Source organism: Artemia sp. Qi Xiang Cuo, chromosome 4, assembly GCF_049724085.1.
Source record: "Artemia sp. Qi Xiang Cuo chromosome 4, ASM4972408v1, whole genome shotgun sequence".
Taxonomy (NCBI): domain Eukaryota; kingdom Metazoa; phylum Arthropoda; class Branchiopoda; order Anostraca; family Artemiidae; genus Artemia; species Artemia sp. Qi Xiang Cuo.
Window position 1 is genome coordinate 29,435,216 of NC_142797.1, and position 26,671 is coordinate 29,461,886.

General features: G+C 34.7%; 1 protein-coding gene across 1 annotated transcript in view; it reads right to left on the reverse strand.

Moving 5' to 3' along the window:
- The window catches only part of LOC148952970 (uncharacterized), a 100,976-nt gene that overhangs the window by 38,573 nt on the left and 35,732 nt on the right, over positions 1 to 26,671 (reverse strand). Inside the window, exons 7-12 of the mRNA XM_089087841.1 lie at positions 25,931 to 26,117; positions 21,927 to 21,997; positions 8,867 to 9,091; positions 7,876 to 8,068; positions 4,797 to 4,969; positions 4,363 to 4,548 (exon numbers count right to left, since the gene is read on the reverse strand). Coding sequence (XP_088943967.1) covers positions 4,363 to 4,548; positions 4,797 to 4,969; positions 7,876 to 8,068; positions 8,867 to 9,091; positions 21,927 to 21,997; positions 25,931 to 26,117 — 1,035 coding nt within the window. The remainder of the gene's footprint in view (positions 1 to 4,362; positions 4,549 to 4,796; positions 4,970 to 7,875; positions 8,069 to 8,866; positions 9,092 to 21,926; positions 21,998 to 25,930; positions 26,118 to 26,671) is intronic.

Sequence of the window (26,671 nt, forward strand, 5' to 3'; positions counted from 1 at the left end):
ACCACTCAGTAGGTTAGGTTCAATCTACCACGGTTACCGCAGTGAGGTAACCGTATTCGTTGTGGTTTCACTCAAGACAAAATTTACCCTGGGCAGAAATAGCTAAGGAGATAAGCTGGTTATGTTGGAATGAAAGGGAACAAAAGAACAAACTATTAAAAAGCGTAAAAAGAGGAAGTAAACGAGGTGGAAAAAAGATAATGTGAAAATTAGGGCCATTGCCCTTAGGACTACGTGGGTTATACCATCCTCAAACATATATCTATTGAGCCTTTTGATTAAATCGACAATCCAGAAAAAATTCCCATTTGGAGCGAATGTCATAGGTTAAAAAAAAGAAATGTTCTTAAATTTTTTCTTAATTTATCGTATGTTTATCCTATAAAACCTATTTATGTGTTTTTTTTTCTCAAAAAATGGCGCTATTTTTTCAGAAAATTGACATACTAGCATTTTCCAGTGTTAAAAGAAGATTTAAAAGGCTCAAGACTTTAGAAAAATGCGTTTAGAGCCTTAAAATTTGGAGATAAAAAAATTTCATAGAAATGACATCACATTCATATGCATTTCTTATGATTATGCTTCCTTTATTTTTATTTATAAGCCTGCTTAGCAGAATAAAGAGTACATCAGCTTTTAATTCGAAGGTCACGGGGTTGACTTAAGCAGATGTCGAATTTTTTATTGTAATTAATAAAAAAAACTTTTTGCACAAAATAAGTTTTGCAAAAAAGTAAAGAACTCCATTAAACCAAAAATGAATAAAAATAGAATCAAATAATCTACCAAGCATACAACTACCACAAATCAGTATTAATAAATAAATGAAACCCAAAAGAAACAGAAATTAAAATTAGTCAAACTCAAAACGAGCAGAAATTAATCTGAGTAGGGTTCTAAACACTATGCTTTCTAAAAGCTAGAATATAATTTGTACTTTAACGAAAAAAATTCAAATGAATTTGCTGAAAAAAAATCTGCATTGTCAGTTTAATATATATAATGCTGATATTTATTCCTTAAAACCCTAATAAATTTTTGATTTTTTAAAGTTACAAAAGTGAAAACATTTAAAAGAATTTTTTTTAGGTTGGCGTGGAAGGGGCGCGAGAGGGGGGTTAGTTGCCCTCCAATTAGTTTCGCCAATTAAAATGGGCACTAGCCATTTCAATTCCCAATCGAATAAGCCCTTTTTGAAGTTTCTACGACAACACTTTCTTTAAAAACCTTATATGCCCCCAGGGCTTAGCTTACAACCCTTGCCCCTGAGGGCTGTGGGGAGGGGGGGGTGTCATCCTTAAAGACATAATTTCCAAAAGTTTCAACTATGTTGAACAAAATGGCTATCTCAAAATTTTGATTGGATATGTTTGGGGAAAGGATGGGCGTGAGAGGGGGGTTATTTGTCCTCCAACCACTTTCGACTTTAAAAAGAGCACTAGCCCTTTGAATTTCCAATCGAATGAGCCTTTTTTGACGTTTCTACGACAAAGTTTTCAATAAAAACCTTATATGTCCCCAGGGCATAACTTATAACCCTTGCCCTGAAGACTCTGGGTGAGTTCCCTGCTCAAAGATATTATTTCAAAAACTTTCGAATACATTGAACAAAATGGCTATCTCAAAATGTTGATTGGATGTGTTTGGAAAAAAATGGTGGGCGTGGAAGGGGTGTTAGTTGCCTTCCAATCACTTTCGACTATTAAAAAGGGCACTAGCCATTTCAATTTCCAACCGACTGAGCCCGTTTTGAAGTTTCTACGACAAGGCTTTCTATTAAAACCTTATATACCCACAGGGCATAACTTATGACCCTTGCCCTGTTGGCTGTGGGGGTTTTTCATCCTCAAAGACCCAATTTTCAGAACTTTCAACTACGTTGAACAAAATGGCTATCTCAAAATTTTGATTGGATGTGTTTGGGGAAAAGGTGGGCGTGAGAGGGGGGTTAGTTGCCCTCCAATCACTTTCGACTATTAAAAGGGGCACTAGCCCTTTGAATTTCCAATCAAACGAGCCTTTTTTGAAGTTTCTACGACAACGCTTTCTGTAAAAAACTAATATGCTCCTAGGGCATAACTAACAACCCTTGCCCTGAGGGCTGTGGGAGAGTGTCCACCTCAAAAACATAATTTCTATCAATTACGCTGAACAAAATGGCTCTTTCAAAATTTTGATTGGATGTGTTTGGGGAAATGGTGGGCGTGGAAGGGGCGTTAGTTGCCTTCCAATCACTTTCGACTATTAAAAAGGGCACTAGCCGTTCCAATTTCCAATCAAAGAACCGTTTTCCAAGTTTCTACGACAACTCCTTCGATACTAAGTGTCCTGGTCTAAAGAAATAAATAATACATTGTGCCAACATCGGTCTTTACTTAGGCAGCTTGATTGCGCTGGCTATGTTATTTGTCATTGTTTCAGTGATATAACATGACAAATACTTGCTTCATAAATTGTCTGTGTTTCACCAGACGAACCAAGCAAGAAAATTATTTTCTTTATCCTTTATCTTACCGTTCAATAATGATTCAACGCCCATCCACGAAAACAGCGAAAAGAAGAATTAACAGAAATAAAAAAAAAAATCCTAAAGAATATTCTGCCCCATATATTGTAAATGTATTTTTGAGTGCAGGTAAAATATTTCAAAATACTTGCTTTTCTTCATTCATTTTATTTCTCTACTTTCCCTCTGGCTCTTCAGTTTTAAACGTGGGGAGAATTTTCGTGGATAAAATTGTCCGCTTAGTGGTATTATCGGGGATTTTCCTCGGGGGGGGGGGGTCGTTAAGGAGAATACGCCTGACAATATTTTGGTCTAACTACCCCGATCGCCAGTCCCCAGGTACTTTGTTATTAAAGATCTATTTCAAAGATTTTGAATAACGGTTTCACCTTAATCTTTACAAAAGGTAATGTAGTATTTTCTAAGTTCTATTTCACTCTTTAGTGCTTTAAAATTTCTTTCTCCCTCCAATCCACCATATATAAATTTATACAGTATAATCAAACACAGTAATTTTTTTGCTACTGCATTATCGGCGCATACAAACAGCTCCTCCCATTTAATCTGGCATCAGCGGTCCAGTGTATATTATCCTAGAACACGTATTTTGGCAGAAACTTTCTCAAAATGCCTTTCAAACGAACTCGAAACTTCGAAACCTACTTGTAATTATCAAAAACATCTAGCAATAACATTGCACCACTAATTACCGATTTTTATATATGTATTGGAATAAATTAATTTAAAATTAGGAGCTTCAAAAATTAGTGTTACAAAGGTGAAGCCAAGTTTCACGTTCAAGAGAAATCTGACTTTTCCAACCATGAAAAAATTTAATGTCGCTTATGTTTCTACTTGTTTAAAAGTTCTCCGGAGCACTTGCATCTCAGTCCGGCTTTGTCTAATGGCTGAGATAGGGAATGATTGTACTGTCTAAATTTATATACAGTGCCCAATCATATATTGAGTGCAACCAAAAGACAACTTTGAAATTTTTTCAGCATAACAGAATACTTGTAAGCGTTAGTAAGGTTTAATTTTATTATTCCCTGTTCACAAAAAATAGATTAAATTTAAAATACTAAAAAATTATCATAGGCAGCGCAATAGCGCTGCCTAAGTAAGGAGCGATGTGGGCACAATTTATTATTTTTAGACCAGGGCACTTTGTATAGATGGAGTTATTGTAGAAGCTTTAAAAGAAGCTCATTAGATTGGAGATTGAAAGGGTAAGTGACCTTTTTAATAGTAACAAGTGATTTGAGGGTAGCCAGCCCCCCCCCCACGTCCATCATTTCCCCAAACACATCCAATCAAAATTGTGAGATAGCAATTTTATTCAACGTAATTGAAAGGTCCTGAAATTATGTCTTTGAGGATAACAATCCCCTCACAGCCATGAGGGCGAGGGTTGTAAGTTATGCCCTGGGGACATGTAAGGTTTTTATAGAAACGGTGATCCTGTACTCCTTTAAGTGTATTTCATGCTCTTACAAAAGGTTGAAATACATAAATATTATAAATATAGTGATTAAAGTATTTAGTCCTGCCACAAACAAATCTGTATAAATTTTCATGTGGCAGGTCTGTTCAATATGATTTTTTGTAAATATTGATTTTTAGTCAAAACTAATTTTTCTGTCTCTAGCTCTCTTTCTCTCAATTTAAATGAACAATTTAAACAAGGTACAAATAAGAACCTGAAAAGTGAGATAAGTGTTACCGTAAATGTTTTGCGATAATGTGAATATTGGTCTTTAATTAAAATGAATTTCTCTCTCTTTTTTTCTCTTAATCGTGTAAACAATTTAAAAAAAAAATACAAATAGGAACCCAAAAAGAGATGCAAATGTTACCGTAATTTTTTGGCATATCTGTCCCAAAAATCTGAGAAGGAGCCTCACGTTGCTCAACACCCAAAGCGCCAAGAGAGTCAATGTTGGATACTATTAAGTTACTTCGAAGTCGACGAGAAAAAGTCAAGCCATCATTAACTTGAAACTCCAATTTTTTACTTGACAATGAGTTTAATTCTTCAGAACCTTGAAAAAAAAAAGCTAAATAGATAGAGAAAGAATATTAATTAAATACAATATGATTTTTTAAAATTTTTGTAGAATCATAAAATTTAATTAAAACTAAGTCATTCACAAAAATACAGTCTTACTTTCACTTCTTTCGCGTTTCCATAAAAGTAACCCATGGTAACTAGATCGTTTTTATTTACTACACTTAAATGACACTTTTAGGTAACATAGATGTATTTTCTTAAAAAACAACAAGTACTTACCACGGGATATAGAAGGCATCACTGGGCTATCAGGCCCAGGTGGATTTGAAGCCACTACTCTACTTTCAAAAGAAGAAGATGTACTGTCCACAAAATTGGTACTTCCAACCTCATAACTCCCATAACTGTTGTAAGAGTGGGTTGGATAGGGACTTACATTCCCGTCACTATAGCTGAAATTAAATAAGACAATATTATAACAAAAGAATAATAAATTCGTAGGTATCTGCCGTGACACAGGGGCACCAATTCGCAAAAATGTGGAGAAGAGGAGGGGGTAAGAACTTATTAAATTTTTTTATTGCATCTATACTATTTTGAGAAACTAGATGTATTTTCACTCTTTGGGTTCAGTTCAATAGTAAGAGCAAAAGTAGTAATAGAAGTAGACCTTGAATTCCAACTTTATACCCTCAGTCGTTCTTGAGATATAACTGAGACGTCTTATTGAAAACGAGCATAAGAATAGTCGCCTTTGATTTGATTTTAAAGGTACATAAGCTTTACGTGAAAGTTTCTACTTTATAGGCTGTTCTAATTTCTAAGATATTCCGCATGGATATCTTGACAACCTGGTCTATTTTCAAAACCTGGATGCACTTTAGCTATTCTGATTTAGTTCAATTATAGCATTAGTAGTAGTAGTAAAAGTGGTAGTAATATTGGTAACACTGGGAATCTCAGCTTAATAACCGTAGACATAGCTGGCATATTGCTAATACACCGCTTTGATAACCCAGATGTACATAGTGTGTTTTGATTCAGTTTGACACCGTCCTTATCACTTTCTCTAGCTAATATAAGGTATTAGCAACAATAGTATTCATAGTAGCAGAAGCAATAGTAGGAGTATTAGGGATAGTTAATGACAGCAGTAGTAGTACTAGTTGTAAGCAGTAATAGTATTCACATTGTGCCTTTTTGGTCTAGTTCAATATTCCCTCCGACAGTTCCAACTCCTTACTTTAAGCTGTTTCTGAGAAAAAGCTGATACAATCTTTTGATGACCTGCATACACGTACAGTCCTTTAGCTAGCTCAACATTCCCCTCAACCGTCCCTGAGTTTAACTAATAGCGATAGAACTACTACTAGTAGTAGTAGCAGTATGAAAATAGTGAAATTTCATTAGTTTAACCTACCCCTCAACATGCCCTGAAAGATTCAACTTAATACTCTAAGCCGTTCGTGAGATACTCCAGATAGCTTTCATACAAATACAATCTTTCAAATAATTTGAAATACCCCTCAACATTTCCTGGAAATTTCCCTTTATAGCCTTGACCTTATTAGTAGTAATATTAGTAGCAGTAGAAGTAATAGTTGTAATGACTGTAAATTGAACAGTGTCATGCCCATTGGGACAAAAATGGATGCCGGGTTTTGCAAATTTAACGGTCAGATTTTGCTGCTAACCCAGATTCACGAATTGATTAGTAAAAAGTGATATAATTCGATCACTTTCATCCAATTAAACACGATTCCAAGCTACTATTGGTTCAAATTTGAGACAAATGGTACAGTTTTTAATTCCCATCTTCATACGCACGCACATTGACAATACGCAAAGACTGGTCCAAAATACCAATACTAGTGGATCATGTTTTTAAAATGACCGTAATACGGATGGATTACGTTTGCCGCCCAGAAAATGTTTCAAGCAGCTCAGAAAAATAGCTTGTAACAACCCGCAATATTTCTACCGTAGGGATATACCTTGCAGTACAGAAAATGACTGTGAATTCACTAGGTTTTTTCATGGACTGAGAGCCCTCTTTTGACAAGTTACGATTCGGAACAGAATATCTGCATTAAGTCTGTTGTCTAAAAGAGTATCTTCAAACCTAATCCAAAATTCCTTTTACGCTGGACGTACTTTCTTCAATTGAAACAACTTCTTTAACGCAACGTATTTTATTAGATCAAAATAATCTTTATGCCCTTCCTTTGTTTTCTTTATACACGCAAGCCCTTTTTTTCCAATCAACACTTTGACTAGTTAATCTCGCAGTTGCTATATTACTAGAAGATGAGTTAAAATCAAGACTATGGCTGTGTCAAGTTCGCAGTCCCATCATAAGGGTAAAATTACCCTTATGTGGCCTGTTTTGAAGATCTTTGTTGTTTTTTAAAAGCTAAGAGAGGGCCAAGACCTCTTTCTCTATTTAAATGGCTCTTTGGTAAAGTAGCCTCATTTGATTCATCAGCTGTAAGAAACAGAGGAATAATATTCTCCTTTAAAATTTCGACCAAATTCGACCAAATATATCAAAATTTCGACCAAAATGTATCCTTCCTTCTGGTACGACCGTGATTCATGTGCTGACTTGAAAATATAGATGGATTTTAAATTTCAATCAGTCGATAAATAAACCAAAATTTCGATATTTTTCAAAACTTCTCTTCAATGTTTCTCTTACTCCAATCTGTTACTACATCCCTACTTGGCTGTCTTGAGAACCTTTATTTCTTTCACTTAGCAAAGAAATAAATTGCCTTTAAGAAAAAACTGGGAGAAAGAATGAAAAATTTGAGCTATTATTAGTTATAAGGATTTCAAGGTTAGTGAACATTTAGCAATTTTATTTTAATATAGCAGACTTAAATTTAAAAATAGATGATACTAAAATATCAGAAAGGTTGTCCAGACTAACTAACTGACCGCAAGAGGCTGTGATGGTCCAGATCGGGCGGGAGTGAGGTCCAAAAGGGCATTTCCAGGTCAAAGTCTTTCCTGGAGTTCAGGGAGGAGCTTAGACACAGATCCAATAATGCGAGCTTATTTCTGGGACAAATTTACACTTCCAAGAAAAGGGAAAAGAAGTATTAAAAAATATACAGACTTATTTTTCGATAGGTATCCCCTCCCTGACCTCCTCAAAATTAAGCCAAAAGAATATCCTCAGGCAAAAGTCGCAACCAATATTGTATCTTTCGTATTTTTAACTCTTTTTCCGATAACAATATTAAACGACCTCAAATTCAGCGGGTATGAGGGTAAGACGGAGGAGGCGTTGTCAGTATCTCAGACTTAAGAGAATCAAAGGCAAAAAAAAATAGGGAAGAAAAAAAAAACTTACGTTCCAGTATATAGTTGATCGGATGAAGATGGCTGTTGATGATCATACAAAGAAGACTTTTGTCTTCTTTGTATGATGACTTTTGGTCCACTGTCTGAAGACTTTTGGTCCTCTATCATTTGGGCCTTATGAAACCTAACTTCTTCTTCAACCTTTTCTCTTCGCTTTTTCAAAATTCTCCCGAATTTCATAGCTAAAAGTAGACCAGAATATTTTAATGCTTTGAGAGAATTTCAAGATTTTCGGGAAATAGGTCATCTGATTTATTTTTTTCTTATTTTCTTTTTTTTACACACCTATTTTTATTTTGAAATAACCAAACATGAAGATTTAAAAAAATGATTTATCGTAAACAGCTCAAGAATTACGCTTAAATACGTATGCTAAGCTGAAAATGTTTAAAAATACATCAACTTGGACAGAAAAAGGTCATTAGCGACTATTTTTGCTTTTCAGAAGAATCGGTTCCAACACTCCCCACAAGACAGTCTCAATTTAAGAATGCACCGTTGCAGCCCTCTCTCCTTGAAAAATTAATTGTACCAAATCTCCCCGAAAATTTCGACTTGTGGTAGTAAAATGTAATCTAGCCTACTAATACAAATAATTGGCATATCAAACGCAGCTGACTCGGCTGAAGGAGGGAGGAAAATTTCAATATTGTGTTGTTGTTTTTTTGGGGGGGGGGGATTTCTCCGATTGTCACAGAAGATTAAACACAACGGTTCTTTTTTATAACTGTTGTCTGACAGGCTTCATGGCTATACGCGCAGCTATTTAACCTTCATCACATACAAAATACAGGATTTTGAAAGCTATTTATAGCAATAGAAGCCATTTAAGCTATCCTTTCAGTAGAGGGAGGGGAGCTAACAATGATCATGCGAAGGGCAAGACTACGAAAAAAAACTTGTTTTGTGACTCCTCATCCCTCTTACTGTTCGGTGAATTGATTGGAATGAACGCGCCTTGAAAAAAGTGGCAAACTTACTATCTCTAGACATTCCCAATGCCAAACATTTTTGAAGTCGACAATACTGACATCGATTTCGGTTGACTCTGTCGACCTCGCAATTCTTGTTTCGTGGGCATTGTTTGTTCGCAATTCTTTGTGATCTTCTGAAAAATATTTTGCAGGCTTCACAGGTTACGACCCCATAATGCACTCCACTTGACTTATCCCCACATACCTTGCAGGAGACAATTTCAATTTGAGCTAGAAACCAAAAAGAGAACTTAAAAATCATCAGGTTCGGAAAAAATTCGTAAATAAGAACCAGTAAAATATTAGCCTAAAGTAAAAGGCATATCATTTAACAAATTTGAGATACATGGTACATTCACAGAAGGTCACTTAGCCCCCTTCCACCTGAAGTCATACTTTATATAATTGACAGTTAAAGGCACACACTTAAATTTTATACTATGCTAATGGTTGAACACTTCTGCAAAACTTGGCTCTTGCCACTTTGTGTCAGCAATCTTCCTCTTGAAACACGCTGCAAAATTGGAGTTCCCATTTGAAACTAGACCTTTAACACACTGAAGTAATTGCTTAATTTTTTTTTCATTTTGGTATCCATGATGTCCTTGACGTACTATTGCCTATACAACAAGTGTATATATTTTTCGAACTAGTTGTATCAGTGTTTTGCAGGCTAATAAAATCATTATGTCATTCATTCAACAAATGATATGATAAAGGAGATCACATACTTTAGCAGAAATATTTTTTAATGTTACATTAGGAAACCCATAAGTATCCAAGAATTTGGAAGAATCTAAATTGTGACAATTGCCACTGTTACAGTGGCATCCCTTTCCCCTTCCCTAATCCTAGATTTCGAGAGGAGAAGCCTAGAAACTTGACTTAAGGGAAAACCATAAACATGATTTACCTGATGACATTTTACCTTGATCTTGCTTCCTGAGGGAAATTTACCTTGATTACTAGATATTGCAATTTAAAGTAATAACTGAAACACATTGAATCTAGTATTGTTGTATTTTAGAATAATATTAATAGAAATAAAGCCAGGGTTGCCCCATGTAATTCAAGTGAAGGCAAAAAAAGACTATGAAAAGGCAAGAATGTTCAACTGAATGTTATCTTCTTGTTTTGTTGATTTTAAACAGGCAAAATCTATTACTTCTATTTTGCCTAGTATAGTAAGGATATTTTCAGTTAAATGCAGAATCTCAATAATCTTTTGGAGTACTCAGCCTTCTCAGTATCTGAAGTGTGTAATATTTTAAGAAATCTAGATTCTAAAATCCAAAAGGTTGATGACTCTTGATTAAATAACCACTCATCTACTAGCAAATCAATGTAGCACCAAGCTGCCTGATGTCAACTCAGCTACACACACTCCTCCTCTATCCCATTTCTCTTCAAAACCTGACAATATTTGGCAATCTGTCATCCTTTATTTGTAAAATTTGTCCTAGCCATCCCAACCTTTTTCTAATTATAGCACTAGAAAGCAGGATTGAGCCACATTTTTGTACAGCTTACTGTTTGAAATATGTTCGGTCAGACAGGTACCCAAAAAATCTGTATACATTTTCTCTGGATAACTTCTAAACAAATCCTCCATCTCTTGGAGTGCCTAGGTTTCAGAATCATACTTAGTTACTGTTATCACTGTAGTTTCCAATATCCTATTCTTGCTTTGCAGACTTATCTTAATATTCTTCCAAACTTTTTCAACTGTGAAAAAAAAAAAACCTTGTTCCTTGGCTAATTCCACTTTCACAATCTTTGCTGCATCCATCAACTTAACTTCACCAAGTGAAAATATTCACTTGATCAACTTTCTTCTAGCCCAACATCACTCTTCACCTTCACTTATTGTCAGTCTTAGCAAATCTTCAAATTTAACATATCTTAAGCCCTATTGTGTAAGAAAGAGAGATTTAAAGTCTCCTTTACAAGGTCTTGGATTTTTGTGAGAAAATGGGTTAAAAACACAATTCTTATTTGTTTGTTTGCCAAATTTTTTTTTTTTTTCCTGAATGACTAGATACAACCAATTTCTATAGAATATTGGGAAAGGGGTCACTCTAACAGAAACTCAAATTTATAGTGCTTCTTTAATTAAGAAAAGAGGTTGTACCACAGGAAACTGCCATTTTGTGCTGCACAATTGAAATTTTCTGAGATAGCCAATTGACTTAGAGCTGTCAAAAGCTATTTACATAGCCTACCAGCTACAGGTCATGCTACAGGTAAAATTGCCTTTTTGTACAGCAAAAATATTTTGTATCAACTAGGGCCAAAATGCTATCAAATGAAAATTCTGAAATACCAAATCAGTTTAAAACTGTCAAGAAGCTATATGCCTAGCCATCAAGTTCCTGAAGCCATAGTGTCAAACAATGGGGTATTCATATTTGTCCCTAGAATAGGTACAATCTATACAAAATGGACAGCTAAAACTCGTAAGCTGTTTTATTAATGGTATACAATATTGTATAGCTCCTTATTGGTTTCTGGGGGGGGGGAGTGAATCTTTTGTGGGTAGGGTTCTTGAAGCCTCAAAAAGGCAGAAGATATAAAAGAAAAATAGAGAAAAATATAAACCAATTACAAGCGGAAATAAAGTCATACAATAAGCCAGACTTAAAACAAACAGAAATTATCATAGGCAGCGCAATCGTGCTGCCTAAGTAAAGAACAATGTTGCCACAATGTATTATTATTTTATTTTGTTTTCCTTTAGACCAGGGCACTTTGTATTGAATAAGTTGTCATAGAAACTTGGAAAAGGGCTCATTTGATTGGAAATTGGAATGGCTAGTGCCCTTTTTAATAGTCAAAAGTTACTGGAAGGCAACTAATACACCCACCTTTCCACATCCACCATTTCCCCAAACACATCCAATCAAAATTGTTAGATAGCCATTTTGTTCAGCATAGTTGATTTCCAGATAGAAATTATGTTTTTGAGTAGGACACTCCCCCACAGCCCTCAGGGCAAGGGTTGTAAGTTATGTCCAGGGGCTATATAAGATTTTTTATAAAAAGCTTTGTTGTAGAAACTTCAAAAAGGGCTCATTTGATTGGAAATTCAAAGGCCTAGTGCCCTTTTTAATAGTCGAAAGTGATTGGAGGGCAACTAACCCCCTCTCACGCCCACCTTTTCCGCAAACATATCCAATCACAATTTTGACATAGCCATTTTGTTCAGCGTAATTTAAAGTTCTGGAAATCAGGTATTTGAGAATGACACCCCCCCCCCCCACAATCCTCAGGGCAAGGGTTGTAAGTTATACCCTGGGGGCATACAAGGTTTTTATAGAAAGCGTTGTCATAGAAACTTCAAAAAGAGCTCATTTGATTGGAAATTGAAATGGCTAGTGCTCTTTTTAATAGTCAAAAGTGATTGGAAGGCAACTAACCCCTTTCATGCCCCCCATTTCTCCAAACACATCCAATGAAAATTTTGAGATAGCCATTTTGTTCAAAGTAGTTGAAAGGTCCAGAAATTATATCTTTGAGGATGAAACTCCCCCTACAGCCCTCAGGGTAAGGGTTGTAAGTTATGCCCTGGGGGCTTATAAGGTTTTTATTGAAAGCTTTGTTGTTGAAACTTGAAAAAGGACCCATTTGATTGGAAATTCAAAGGGCTAGTGCCCTTTTTAATAGTCAAAAGGGATCGGAGAGCAACTAACCCCCCTCTCATGCCAACTTTTTTTCCAAACACATCCAATCAGAATTTTTAGATAGCCATTTTGTTCAACATATTTCAAAGTTTTAGAAATTAGGTCTTTGAGGATGATAACCCCCCTCAGAGCCCTCGGGGCAAGGGTTGTAAGTTATGCCCTGGGGGCATATAAGATTTTTATAGATAGTGATTTTGTAAAAACTTCAAAAAGGGCTCATTAGATTAGAAATTAGAAGGGCGTGTGCCCTTTTTAATAGTCGAAAGTGTTTTGAGAATAACTAACACCCCTCTCACACCCACCATTTCCCAAAACACATCCAATCAAAATTTTGAGATAGCCATTTTGTTTGACGTAAAAAAGATCCAGAAATGATATTTTTGAGAAAGACAATTCCCTCAGAGTCCTCAGGGCATGGGTTGTTATCTATGCCCTGGGGGCATATAAGGTTTTTTTTTTATAGAAAGCATTGTTGTAGAAACTTCAAAAAGGAATCATTTAACTGGAAATTGAAATGGCTAGTGCCCTTTTTAATAGTCAAAAGCGATTGGAGGGCAAATAACCCCCCTCTCACACCTACCATTTCCCCAAACACATACAATCAAAATTTTGAGATAGCCATTTTTTTCAACGTAGTTGAAAGTTCTGGAAATTAGGTCTTTGAGGATGACAACCCCTCCCCAGCCCTCAGGGCAAGGGTTGTAAGTTATGCCCGGGGGGCATATAAGGTTTTTATTGAAAGCATTGTCATAGAAACTTCAAAAGGGCTCATTGGATTGAAAATTGAAAGGGCTAGTGCCTTTTTTAATAGTTGAAAGTGATTGGAGAGCAACTAACGCCCCTCTCCGTCCCCCCATTTCCCCAAACACATCCAATCGAAATTTTGAGATAGCCATTTCGTTTAACTTAGTTGAAAGTTCTGAAAATTGGATCTTTGAGGATGACAGCCCCCTCACAGCCCTCAGGGCAAGGGTTGTAATTTATGCCCTAGGAAATGGGGATTGGAAATTGAAAGGGCTAGTACCCTTTTTAATAGTCGAAAGTGATTGGAAGTCTTGACATTTTTATGGTAAAGATCGATGCAGGTACAATGTATTATTTTTTTTTTTTTTTTTTTTTTTAGACCAGGGCACTTCGTATCAAAGGAGTTGTCATAGGAACTTTGAACAGGGCTCATTCAATTGAAAATTTAAGTTATTGCCCTGGGGCTATATAAGGTTTTTATAAAAAGCTTTGTTGTAGAAACTTCAAAAAGGGCTCATTTGATTGGAAATTCAAAGGGCTAGTGCCCTTTTAAATAGTCAAAAGAGATTGGAGGGCAACTAATCCCCCTACCATGCCCACCCTCCCACTTGCCCATTATGTTTAAAAACAAAATGTTGCCTTAAGATTAAATCAAAATGAACTGTGTTAATGCTAATTCCCAATAAGGCATCTCAGCAGTATCCCAAGAACGACTGAGGGTATTCTGTGCTACTACTGCTCTTAAAATTTAACTAAATCAAAATAGCATAGGTGTATCCAAGCTATCAAAGAAAGTATATAGATTTTTTTGCAAATGGTATCGGTATCAAGTTTCCTGTTTCAGGTCAACTATAGGAGGCATGAAACTAAATCAAACATTACTATTTGTGTCCAGATTTTTAAAAGGGTTTATATTGTTAAAAATTGCTGAAAAGTCTTCTCCAGCATACAAATAGCTGGCCAAACTATAAAGTCTTTAAAACAACGAAAAGATTTAAAGTGTTATTTTCTTTTTCCCTGAAAAGACTATGTCAATATAAAACGAACAGAAATTAATAAAAAAAAAACTTTTTCCACAGAATAAGTTTTTCAAAGAAAAATAAAGAACTCCATTAAACCAAAAATGAGCAAAATTAAAGTCAAATAATCTACCAAGCATGAAACTACCACAAATCAGCATTGATAAATAAATGAAACCCAAAACGAACAGATATTGCGATAAATAACCGAGTCAAACTCAAAACGAGCAGAAATTAACATGAGTAGGGCTCAAAACCCCTATGCATTACCAAGGCCAGAATAAGTATTGTACATTATCGAAAAAAATACAAATGAATTTACTTTGCTGCTTTCATGCGCATAAACCGGTGTTTGGCGGTGAAGATGTTAACATTACTGGACATGCTGAGCTTACGGATGTAAAAACATTTATATTTTTTCAGTTAAGTGTTTATTAAGTCCTCTTCTTGGGAAGGCATAGGGGTTTTGAGCCCTACTTCTATTAATTTCTGCTTGTTTTGAGTTTGGCTTGGTTATTTATTGCAATATCTGTTCGGTTTGGGTTTCATTTATTTATCAATGCTGATTTGTGGTAGTTTCATGCTTGGTAGATTATTTGACTTTAATTTTGCTCATTTTTGGTTTAATGGAGTTCTTTACTTTTTTTGAAAAACTTATTCTGTGGGAAGTTTTTTTTTTATTAATCCCAAGAAGAACCCAACCTGGAGACCGATATTTGAAAATCATGGGAGAATTCCCAAAGAATGGCATATTTGGTTCGGAATTTGATATAATACTACCCTAAATTGGTATATTGGATGCTGATTTTAAAACAAAATAAAAATGTGATCGTTCCACTATTTATATGTGTACCCGATCCCCAACCCCTTCTCGATGTTGTTTTGCCGGGAAGGGTTACACGTACAATAAGCATTTAAAACTAAGCACGATTTATCGCTACAACCTTTCAACCCCTCCACCCTTATCCTTGACCTTTTTCTGTAAGTGAGGGCTAAATGTGGTAAGGTTTGCCCTAATTGGTCCACGTGTTTAAGAATGTATATAAAACACACAGACAAACAAACAAAGTTGGGTATGGACAAACTTACTCTTTGTGAGGATCGGAGAAAAATCAGAGACAAACAGAAGTATAATTGGTACTTCCGTACTAACCAGTAAAGACTTGAGAAGTGAAGTTAGGTTAATTCTGATGAAACATACCCAAAACATAATGAAAATATAATACATTAGTTTAAATAATAATCTAATTTGATCTATTTATTTGCACAATAAGGGAGGGGGGGGGGTAAAGTAACCTAACCTTACCACCACCACCCCCACCCCTAACGTGCAAGGTACTTGTATGATAAATCCCCTACCGCTCAAGTTGTTCATCCATTGACACATACTGAGCCAGTTTTATTTCGTTAGTTTCTTTCAGCTTAGCGTGAGACAAGACAAAGAGAAGCGAAGAATAGAGGAAAAATATATAATTTGGTCTATATATTTGCACATTAGGGAGAGGTGGGGGTAAAGTATTTGGACAGTGTGAAGTTAGAAAACAATTGCTAATACATAATATGCAGAATAATTGTACCATTTCAGTATTCATTCAGGCTTTGAACTGGAAGGTCACAAACAAGTTTTAACTTTGAGCTTAATGAGGTTGAACAAAAAGTTCAGCAAGTGATTGTGAAACAATTCAAATAGGCTTTTGTTTCGAGGATATTAATTGGTGAAAAAAAACATATGCAATAAAGAGAGATTCACATGATTTATTGTTCAATTCTTTTTGTTCACCTTGAAACACTACTAAGGACAGTTTGGCTGACTTTTGCTATCCAGTTGCTATCAGGTGAACATCTAAAGCAAATTAAATATATAACGGAAACTAAGGATTATAAGTTGACGGAATTTAAATTATTTTGTGAAAGTTATTGAAATTTATTTGAACTTGACATTTCACATGTGCAGAATTCCAGCTGTTAACATATTGATTGCGACTATGCGTTTGATTGATTAAGCCCTTGCTTGGGGTGCCTAGTGTTAATGACAAGTGGATTTACGATTTTCTAATTGGCCCTTCGGATTGTTTTTTTTCTATTTGAAATTTGGATTATTTGGAGCAGTTTTTTATGAAGAGGGGTGAAAGCCATGCCCAAATTAACGCTGGCTTAGCAATTTGCACGTAATGGACCCATGTGAATAAAAAAAAAAAAATTGTCCTTAATGAGGTAAGCAGATAATTAAATTTAATTTTGTTGTCTGGAAATAATCATGGGACGTAAAAGAAAGCAACCTCGTAATATTGGAGATGATACAGAAAACACTCGGAGGGGAGAAGGGGAATATGATCTCAAAGTAACTACTAGTAGCACTGATTCTACAAATAAATTCACGATTTCAGCAGTTGCGGAGAGTTTAAATACTGTTATCAGTTTGGTAACAGAAAATAGAAAAAAGCTAGATTCTTTAGAAAATAGGATTAAGGGATTTGAAGATAACGTGGCAAATTTGGAGATATCACATGTAGGATTTGCAAGGCAGCTGACTGAAAATGATGAGCGAGTGAGGCAGCTTGAGCAAGTCAAAGAATCTCTAAAGAACCATGTAAAAATAATTTCTGATGATTGTATAGCTCAGAGTAAAGAGTCAAATAATTTGAGTATGAGATTGGCCAGGCTGGAGTTTGATAAACTGGAAAAGAATATTATTGTATGGAATGTCTCTTGTGAATCTGAAAAAAATGCGAAGGATATCTTCAAAAGTATTCTTACGGAAGGACTCGAAATAGCTCCAGTCCAACCATTCAAGGTAACCCTAGTGAGTGAGCGACAGAAATTTATTCGTGTTGAAGTATCTGATAAAAAATCGAAAATTGATATTTTGAAAAATGCCAAGAAATTAAAAGGTAAAGCAGTGTCGTCGTTCCGTGATATTTACCTCAGTAATGATGTCCCAGCTGAAGTTCGCAAAGCAAGAAATGATTTGTTGATTAAAAGGGCAAAATTACGCAAATTAGGAATAGACGCTTGGATCTCGAAAACTTTTCCGCCTGTGTTACTTTTCAATCGCCCCAACGGAACACGTGCTAAATACTCACCAGACGATTTGATTCCTGAATTTGATTATGCACCGAATAATCAATCATTTCGTAACCAATATAGTGGCAATTAGTGAAGCTTAAGAGGAAAAATAATTGTTCGAATTCATGTTCCCATTGATTAAGAAGTAGCTGGTGATTAATTGGTGATAAAAGTAAATTTTGGCGGGAAATTGAGGTAGTTCATATAGTTCATAGTTGATTGTTTGTAGAGTAGAAGAAATGCAAATATGAGAAGGCACCCATTATGCAAGGTGTGCCCTTTTGAGTCATTGTTGTTTTTTTTGTTTTTTTTGAATATTTCTTTTTATGCTGTTGTTATTTTTTTATATCATTATTATTATTGGTGTTATTATTGGGCAGCATGTAATAAATTTATATTTAGAGTGTATTGAATTGTGTCCTCTGTGGAGTCGTACTCAAATTTGTCGATTTGGCTTTGATGTTGGATGAAAGATTGGAGTCTCCTCCAGGACAAATTAACGTATTGGGGCTGGAAAACAAGAAGGTAAATTTTGAAAGTAGGTATAATGAAATTTTTTATGGAAGTGGTGGGTCTGGTGTTTATTATAGGTTGGAGCTTGAAGATTCTAAATATTTATTTGTAAACCAAATGCAGATGGCATGTAGTAATTTTTCGGACAGATTTAATGTGTTCCATTTGAATTGCCAAGGGTTGAATTCAAGTTTAGATTTTATAAATGAAATTTCAAGTTTATATCTTTTTCAGGTAATTGGACTGACTGAAACTTGGTTAAATGATTATAATTCGAAACTTTTACATATTTCAGGTTATAATCTTTACACGAAAAATCGTCAACTTCGCCGACACGGGGGACTGGCAGCGTATATACGTTCTGATATACGGGCAAGTGTCCGAGAGGATATTTTAATATATAAAGAAATGGTTTTTGAGTCTCTTATTTTGCAGTTAGAGCTGTCTGGACCTTGTGGTTATGTTCTGGTTGTATATAGGCCACCGTCAGGATCTCTTATTGAGTTTTATGAATTACTTGAAGAACAATTGGAAAAGATCCCACATCTAAGTCCTATTTTTATAATGGGAGATCTTAACATTGATCTAATGGATAATGGATCAAATACGGACCGATTTTTAAACTTGATGATTTCATTTGGTTATATCCCTGCTATTAATATTAGTACTCGTGTTACGAGGACGTCATCGAAATGTCTGGATAATATATTTTCAAATTATATGTCGGGTGGTCCAAGTGTTCTTATAAGTGATACTTCTGATCATTTTGGTGTATTTGCAAGTTACTCGGTATGCGTTGATAATAAAAATTCCACGAATAAGAGCAGTCTCAAGCTGAGGATGTTACTCGATAAAGATGCACTTCTGAAATGTAGAAATGACCTAGCTAACAAGGATTGGAATACAGAGTTTTCAATCTCTGCGGATATTGACTCTAAGTTCAGAGTCTTTTACCAAATAATTAAGCAATCTCTGGAAAAATGCTCTAAGAATATTAATAACAACAGAAGAAAACCTTCAAAGAAGCCTTGGATTACTCCGAGTTTATTGAGATCGATAAATGAGAATAATAATTTGTATGAGAAAAGGGTACGTCATCCCTGCGATATAAATGAGCGAATTTATAAGAGTTATCGTAATGCCCTAAACAGACACCTGCGAAGAGCTAGACAAGATTATTATAAAATAGAATTTGAAAAAGCATCTGGAAATCCGTTGAAAACATGGAATGTGATAAGAAGCACTTTAGGACAATAATCTGTAGGAATCCCTCAGGAAATATTCCGTAAAGATGGAACCAGCCTTAAAAATCCAGAGGAAATTTGTGAAGAATTTGCCAACCATTTTTCGACAGTTGGAAGGAGAGTGAAAGAGTCGATTATAATCAAACCAGGCGACCACGCTTTTAAAAATTACCTTAAAAAGGAGTTGGAAAACTATTTAAAAATACTCACAGTTAAAGAATCTGAAGTTCGAAACATTGTTTATGGTATGAAAGGTACCACTTCTGGCTCTAATATTGTTTCAATTAGAGTAGTAAAAACACTTTGGGATGTGATATCTTAAACTTTTGTTTCAATAATTAATTAATGTCTAAAACAGGGAATGTTTCTGAGTCGTTTTAATTCAGAGGAAGTGACACCAATACATAAATGAGGGACTACTCGGGCTGTTGAAAACTATATACCAATTTTGATTTTACCCATTATGTCTAGGATATAGAAAAATGCTTTTCGGTCAGAATGTATCAATATCTGGAAGATCAGAGAATATTTACTCCCACACATTTTGGATTCCGTCAAGATTGCACTACTGAGCATGCAAACATATATTTGACTAGCATCATTAATATGGCGCTGGATCATGGGTATAAAGTGGCAACTGTATTTTTAGATATTGTAAAGGCTTTTGATATGGTCAATCATGATATTCTCTGTTAATGAAGTGTGAAATTTATGGGATTAGGGGTCCAGCTCTTTCGTTTTTACGTTCTTTTTTGTCTTGTAGAAAACAATATGTTCAAATTGGTAATATGGATTCTCATGAAAATTGTATTGAGTGTGGAGTTCCACAGGGTTCGGTACTTGAACCCTTATTATTATTTTTAATTTTTGTGAATGATCTTCCACAGTCTGTTAGTAAACTGGAAACAAGAATGAGTGAGATCATCAAAAAGGATAGCGCGGCTACAGTGCCTATGTTTGCTGATGATACTTCTTTAGTGGTGATCACAAAGTCAGAGAGATTGCTCCTAGAGAGTGTACGAGAATCGCTAAATGAGGTTTCAAGATGGCTGAGAGTGAATCAGCTAAAGGTGAACCCCTCTAAGAGCAATTTTCTTATATTTTCGAGGACATCGAATTATTATCCATGGATACAGCATATAGCATATGAAGATGGCATGATTGCTCGTCAAAAGGCAGTAAAGTATCTGGGCATTATTATAGATGAGACTCTCAGTTTTCGATCCCGTATTGAAACTCTATCCTGGATTCTATCGCGTAATTTGGGGATGATTCGTAAACTTAAATATATGTTTCCAACTAGTATACTTGGGCTTCTCTATTTTTCGTTAATCCATCCCTGTATTTTGTATTGTTCTTCTGTATACACGGGTACATTTTCTTCAATTGTTAGTCCTGTGCGAATTATCCAAAATAAGTCTATTAGAGTATTATCAGGAAAATCAGAAAGAGATTCGGTTCGAGAAGTCTATAGGGATTTTAGGATACCGCCAGCGGCAGGTCTTCATCATTTTTATATATTAGTATTTATGCATAGGTACAATATGAAGCAGCTGCCGGAGTGCTTTAATGGTTGGTTTTACAGCCGATGGAATATACATAACCAAAATACTAGGGGTAAAAATGATTATTATACTCCACCTATAGTGTCTGCCAGGTCCACGTTTTCTTTTGTTATAAAGGGTATAAATTTATGGAATAATTTTGATAATGATATGAAGAAACTAGAAAATTTTAGTGGTTTTAAAGCAAAATTGAAAGAAAAATTATTAAGTAAGTATGAATTCTAGTTTTGTTTGTTTTGGAGGTGATTTGATTTGATTTAATTTAAATTAAGTTGTAATTGCTTGTTGGTTTGTGAGTGCGACCCCACAACATGAATATGGTATGTAGTTGCTGTTATTGTAGTATTATTATTATTCTTTATTTTTTTTTTCTTTATTTTCTTTTTTATCTTTTTATCTTTCTTTCTTATTTTTGTTTTTTTGAATTATTTTAAATGTTTTTTTTTTTTTTTTTTTTTTTTTTTTTTTTTTTTTTTTTTTTTGCTTGTTTCACCCCACGTCAACCGTTTGGTTTTGGGTGAATCATATTGATTTTTGTAGTTAAAGTTTTTGTTAATTAAATATATCACTATCACTAAAACATATTATTCATGCAGACCCGCTGTGCTTTACCCCCTCCCCCCCCCCCTAATGTGCAAATATATAGCCCAAGTTTGTTTCTAAAGTATTATAATTTTTATCTTACTTTCGAATATTTCATTAGGATTGAGCGTCAGAGAAACATATTAGAAGAATAATAGATAGGGCGTATATCATACAAGTACCGTGTGCAAATATATAGCCCAAATTATACAAGTCCAATGCATTCTGTCACCCGTCATTTTGTCTTTATTTCTATAAAACCGGTTTTCTTAGATCTTGCGTTCAGAAAACTTCTCGAGTGTGTACTGGCTAATACAGAACTAACGTCTGATTACCTATCATCTCAGCTAGTCAGGCTTTTTATTTGGTTTCACACTTTTGGTTTACTAAAATATACAAATAAATAGTTCCCTATAAATAGATTTTTCGTAAAGTTACAGACCCAAACCGATTATATAAAATAAGATATACGTCTTAAACTAATAATTGCAATGATAAGATGTAAATTCGTTGTCATACCTAATTCTTACAGCGCTGCGCCCCTATTTCAATTTAGCTAATGCTATGGATATCGACATCAATGGATGAACCACTTTGTTTATTTTTTGCTAGTACTTGAAAAACTCAAAGATTAAAAAAAGTCTTTCACTTACTTTCTTCTTCATAGTCACCATTATATATATCATCATTGTCATCCTCTCCTTCAAGGTAATAATCATCATATGAAAATAAAAATGAAATAAATGAGTACCATAACAAAAATTAGGTTTAAGTTTTTTTTGCGGATGTAAAAAGCAAATTGAAACTTAAAATGAACAAAAATTATTACTTCACAGATTGTGTGAGATATAGGGTGCATATTACGTCACGATCATAATAATTTTGATTGATTTTTTGAATGAAATTTGTTCCAAGTTGCCAAATTTAAAAAAATTGGCCCCCCAATCAGTAAGTTCTGTTCCACGTTTTTTAAATAAAAATTCATTTTTAATTCTAGTCGGGAGTTGGATTAAAAATGGGCTGGAGTTTATATGTCTTAACCGAACAGAAAGTTGACGGAATTCTGCGCAGTTAAAACAATTAAGAATCTTGAGACTATTGTGAACGAATATACTTTGTCATAGACTTTGTTTGATTTTTCTTAATTATGAAAGATAATTAGAATTTTATACTCTTATAGGGATTAATCAATATAACTTTTTGCACAAAATAAGTTTTTCAAAAAAAAGTAAAGGACTCCATTAAACCAAAAATGAACAAAAATAGAATCAAATAATCTACCAAGCATACAACTACCACAAATCAGTATTAGTAAATAAATGAAACCCAAAACAAACAGATATTAAAATAAGTCAAACTCAAAACGAGCAGAGAGTAATCTGAGTAGGGTTCTAAGCCCTATGCTTTCTAAAAGCCAGAATATAATTTATACTTCACTAAAAAAAAAATTCAAATGAATTTACTGAAAAAATATGCATTGTCAGTTTAATATACATAATGCTGATATTTATTCCTTAAGATCTTAATTAATTTTGATTTCCTAAAGTTATAAAAGTGAAAACATTTAAAAGAATTTTTTCAGTAAAGTACAAATAATATTCTGGCTTTTAGAAAGCATAGGGTTTAGAACCCTACTCAGATTAATTTCTGCTCGTTTTGAGTTTGACTTATTTTAATTTCGGTTTGTTTTGGGTTTCGTTATTTATTAATACTGACTTATGGTAGTTGTATGCTTGGTAGATTATTTGATTCAAATTTTGTTCATTTTTGGTTTATTGGAGTTCTTTACTTTTTTTGGTAAAACTTATTTTAAAAAAAGTTTTTTTGATTAATCTGGATATAAGCCATCTTGTGATTTATCGATCAGCAAATTATGTATGTGATGAAACTTAGATAAGTTAAACATTCTTATCTCGTAAATTTAGAAAATTATTCATCTTTCGCAATTGAAATAGACATTAGTTAAAAAAAAGGCAAGAAAAGAGAAGGAAGGAAAAAAGGAAAGAACAGTTAATGGTTGTTTCTTTTTTATCTCGACGAGCAAGTGATTAATTTATGCATATGTACTAAGGAAGTAATTTTGAACTTTATTAGTCATAGTTAATTTTGGAGACTTTACGTTTTAATTTGAATATTTTGATTCGGATAATATCATATTTCAGATAACATGTCTTTCCGAGTAGGAGATTTGGTACTGGCGAAGTTTTCTCGATATCCGCTATGGCCTGTTCGTATTATTAGTATCAGCAAATTGGAAGAAATAAGTCGTATCAGTTTAGAGTATTTTGTTACGGAACACACGATCTACAGATGGTTTTACAGTCTAATCTTTTTTGACTATGATCAGCATGCGGTTACGGCAAAACTGTCGAAAGAAAAGAAGGTTCCGTCAGCATTCGATGAACTAGAATTCTTTCCCGATATTTATTTTGAACACATCCCAAAATCACAGAGTAGTTAGCTGCTAGTAGAAAAGCTAGCTGCTACTGAAGATGAGCTACTGCGGACAAAAAATAGTATGTTAACAGAGATTCAGAAAAAAGTAAATGAAAAAAGTGGACAGAGTAGTAAGCAGTTTCTTAGGGCTGAAATGATTGTGAGTGAGGTGTTTGATGCTATTAGCATTCAATACAATCCCAAATTTGCAAAAACTGAAAAGCGGTTAAAAGGTCTGAAAATCCAAATTGAGTCCATTGAATCGCGTGTTTCAAGTGTTGAAGCGGATGTTGGTGACGTAAAGCAGGATTCACTGCTAGAAAATCTGGTTTTCCTTGGTGTAAAACAAAAACCTGGTGTTGATCGAAACTCTTCTTTACTAAGTATTGTAAACAAACAGATGGGTTTGGTTGAATTTTCTGTGAACCAGATCAGGAGTGTCAATCGGTTCAAGCTTGCTAAGCTTTCTAGTTCAAGCTTGCTAAGCTTTCTAGTTCAAGCACCACAGTTGTAGCGCCAGTGATTGTACAATTCGCAAGCAGAGAAACTACATTTAAGATTTATAAACTTAAGTCGAGGCTTGCCAGCTCAGGTGTTTTTGTTAGTGAATTTCTTACAAAGCGAAAAAAGTTGATTGGAAGCTGCGAGAGATAAATTCGGTGATGAGAATGTGTGGACAGACAAGGGCCGAATTTTTGCTCGCTTCCCTGGTGAAAGTGCTACGCGAAAAATCCGTTTTTGTCAGATACGTCCTGATAGATATTCGGTTGGTTGTATGTATTGCATTTCCGCTTTCGCTATTTCCGTGAATCCACATATTTCGGGAATAATGCATATTTCTCATTTGTGTCTATTTATTATTATCTTTTGAATTGTTCTGTATTGTTTGTTCCCTTGTTAGGCTGTTTCTTCATTAATGTCTTTTTTGTATTATTTTTCTCAATAATATTCTTTGTTTCTATTTATTTTTGGGTGCACTTTTCGGTATTTTTTTCTCTTTTTATTACTTCGGTCGTGTCGTTTTTCGATGTTGGTATTTTTCTTAATTTCTAGATGCCTTCCCCAGATCATTCATTTTCATTTTTTTACTTTATTTTTATTTGTTTATTTTTTCAGTTTTGTCTCTCTTTCCGTGCTAATGGTTCCTTCCAATAATACCTGCTTTATTTATTTATTAGTTTATTTCTTTGAATTTGTCTGACTCTAGTTCGGATGACATCTCTTTCTTGGGTGAGCGACTGCTCCATTTTGAAAATAACCCAATAGATTTTCTTAGCTTGATTAATAATTCCGTAGGTCAGTCTAATAAATCACCATCAAATCCTCATTTTTCAGTTAGTAGTAAGTATGTATCGGATTTTGATCGAGTATCCAAACGAGATGGTAGTTTCTCCGTGCTTCAGCTTAATGTACAGGGCCTTTGTTCTTCATTTGATGAGTTGAAAAAATAGTGCGTAATGGCCACCCTGATTTTATTTGTCTTTGTGAGACTTTCCTTGATTCGAAAAATGAATCTCTATTGCATCTCTCTGGGTACAAGATGGAATGTTTAAATCGAAGTAGGATGGCAAGAGGTGGCCTTGCTGTTTATGTTTCGGAATATCTTCCGTACTCTGTTAGACGTGACTTTAAAATTTAATGATCAGGGTTTGCATCTTCTTAGGTCACGGTTGCCGGATTGTTTGAGGAGTATTCTGAAAATTAATCTGATATAGATTCTTTGTTTAATTCTTTTTATGATTCTTTGGAAGAAGTTACCTTGGATACATGTGTTGCGCCCCAGTCAAATCCGGCATCGAAAAGAACAACCCCTTTGAATCCTTGGATGACTCCGGGACTCCTTAAAAGTTGGAGGAAGAAAAATAATCTTTGGAAGGCTTACAGGTCCTCTAAGCCATCCTCGCTTGATTCTCAATTTAAACTTTTCAAAGCTTATAGAAGAGTTTATAATTCGCTTTGCCGAAAAGCCAAATCGTTATTTTATTACAGAAAATTCTCTGCGTGTGGTAAAGACATTAGGAAGAAATGGCAAGTAATCAATTCTATTATCAGGCCAGCTTCTCTGCCTCCCTCTGTCCCTTCAAATATTGTGATGGAAGGCAAAAATGTAGAGGGTGAGCTAAAAGTTCAAGATGCATTTACTTTCTATTTTGCTAATATCGGCAAAACTACAACCTCTTCTGTAAGTCCTACTCTTTCTTTACTTGACTTTAGGTCTTACCTTTGACCGCCTTGTCCTAAATCAAGGGCAGTGGAACCTGCCTCTGAAACTGAAATAGCCAGAATTATCAATGGTATGAGGGGGTATTCATCTTCTGGCCCAGACCGACAGACCGTATTCCGACTAAGGTTGTAAAGTTCATTCTTCCTGTCATCATTTCTGCCCTCACGAGACTTATCAATCTTTCCTTTGAAAATGGTGTTTTCCCAAGTGTTTTAAAGAGTGCTCACGTTATTATTTTTTTTAAAGGTGGATCAAGGAACGATCCTGCAAATTATCGTCCCATATCCCTTTTATCAGTGTTTAGTAAAACATTTGAAAAAGCTATGCCTTCTCGACTTCTTAATTTTCTTAATTCTAAACACTTTTTTCATGATTTTCAGTTTGGTTTTAGGGCGAAGCACTCAACTGAGTATGCATGCGCAACTCTTTTGAATTATTTATATTCAGTTCTTGACTCTGGTCTGATACCTGCTGCTCTTTTTCTCGATGTACGAAAAGCATTCGACTCATTAACACACAAGATTCTTCTTTGGAAACTGTCCCATATTGGTATAAGAGCGAATGCTTCTTCTTGGTTTCTATCATATTTATCTGGTCGAGTCATCTCGGTTGATCCGTACTTTTCTATACCTTCGGGAATAGAGTTTGGCGTTCCACAAGGATCTGTTATTGGGCCGATACTCTTTTTAATCTACGTCAATGACCTTATTAATGCGGTTCAAAATTTTAAACTTACCA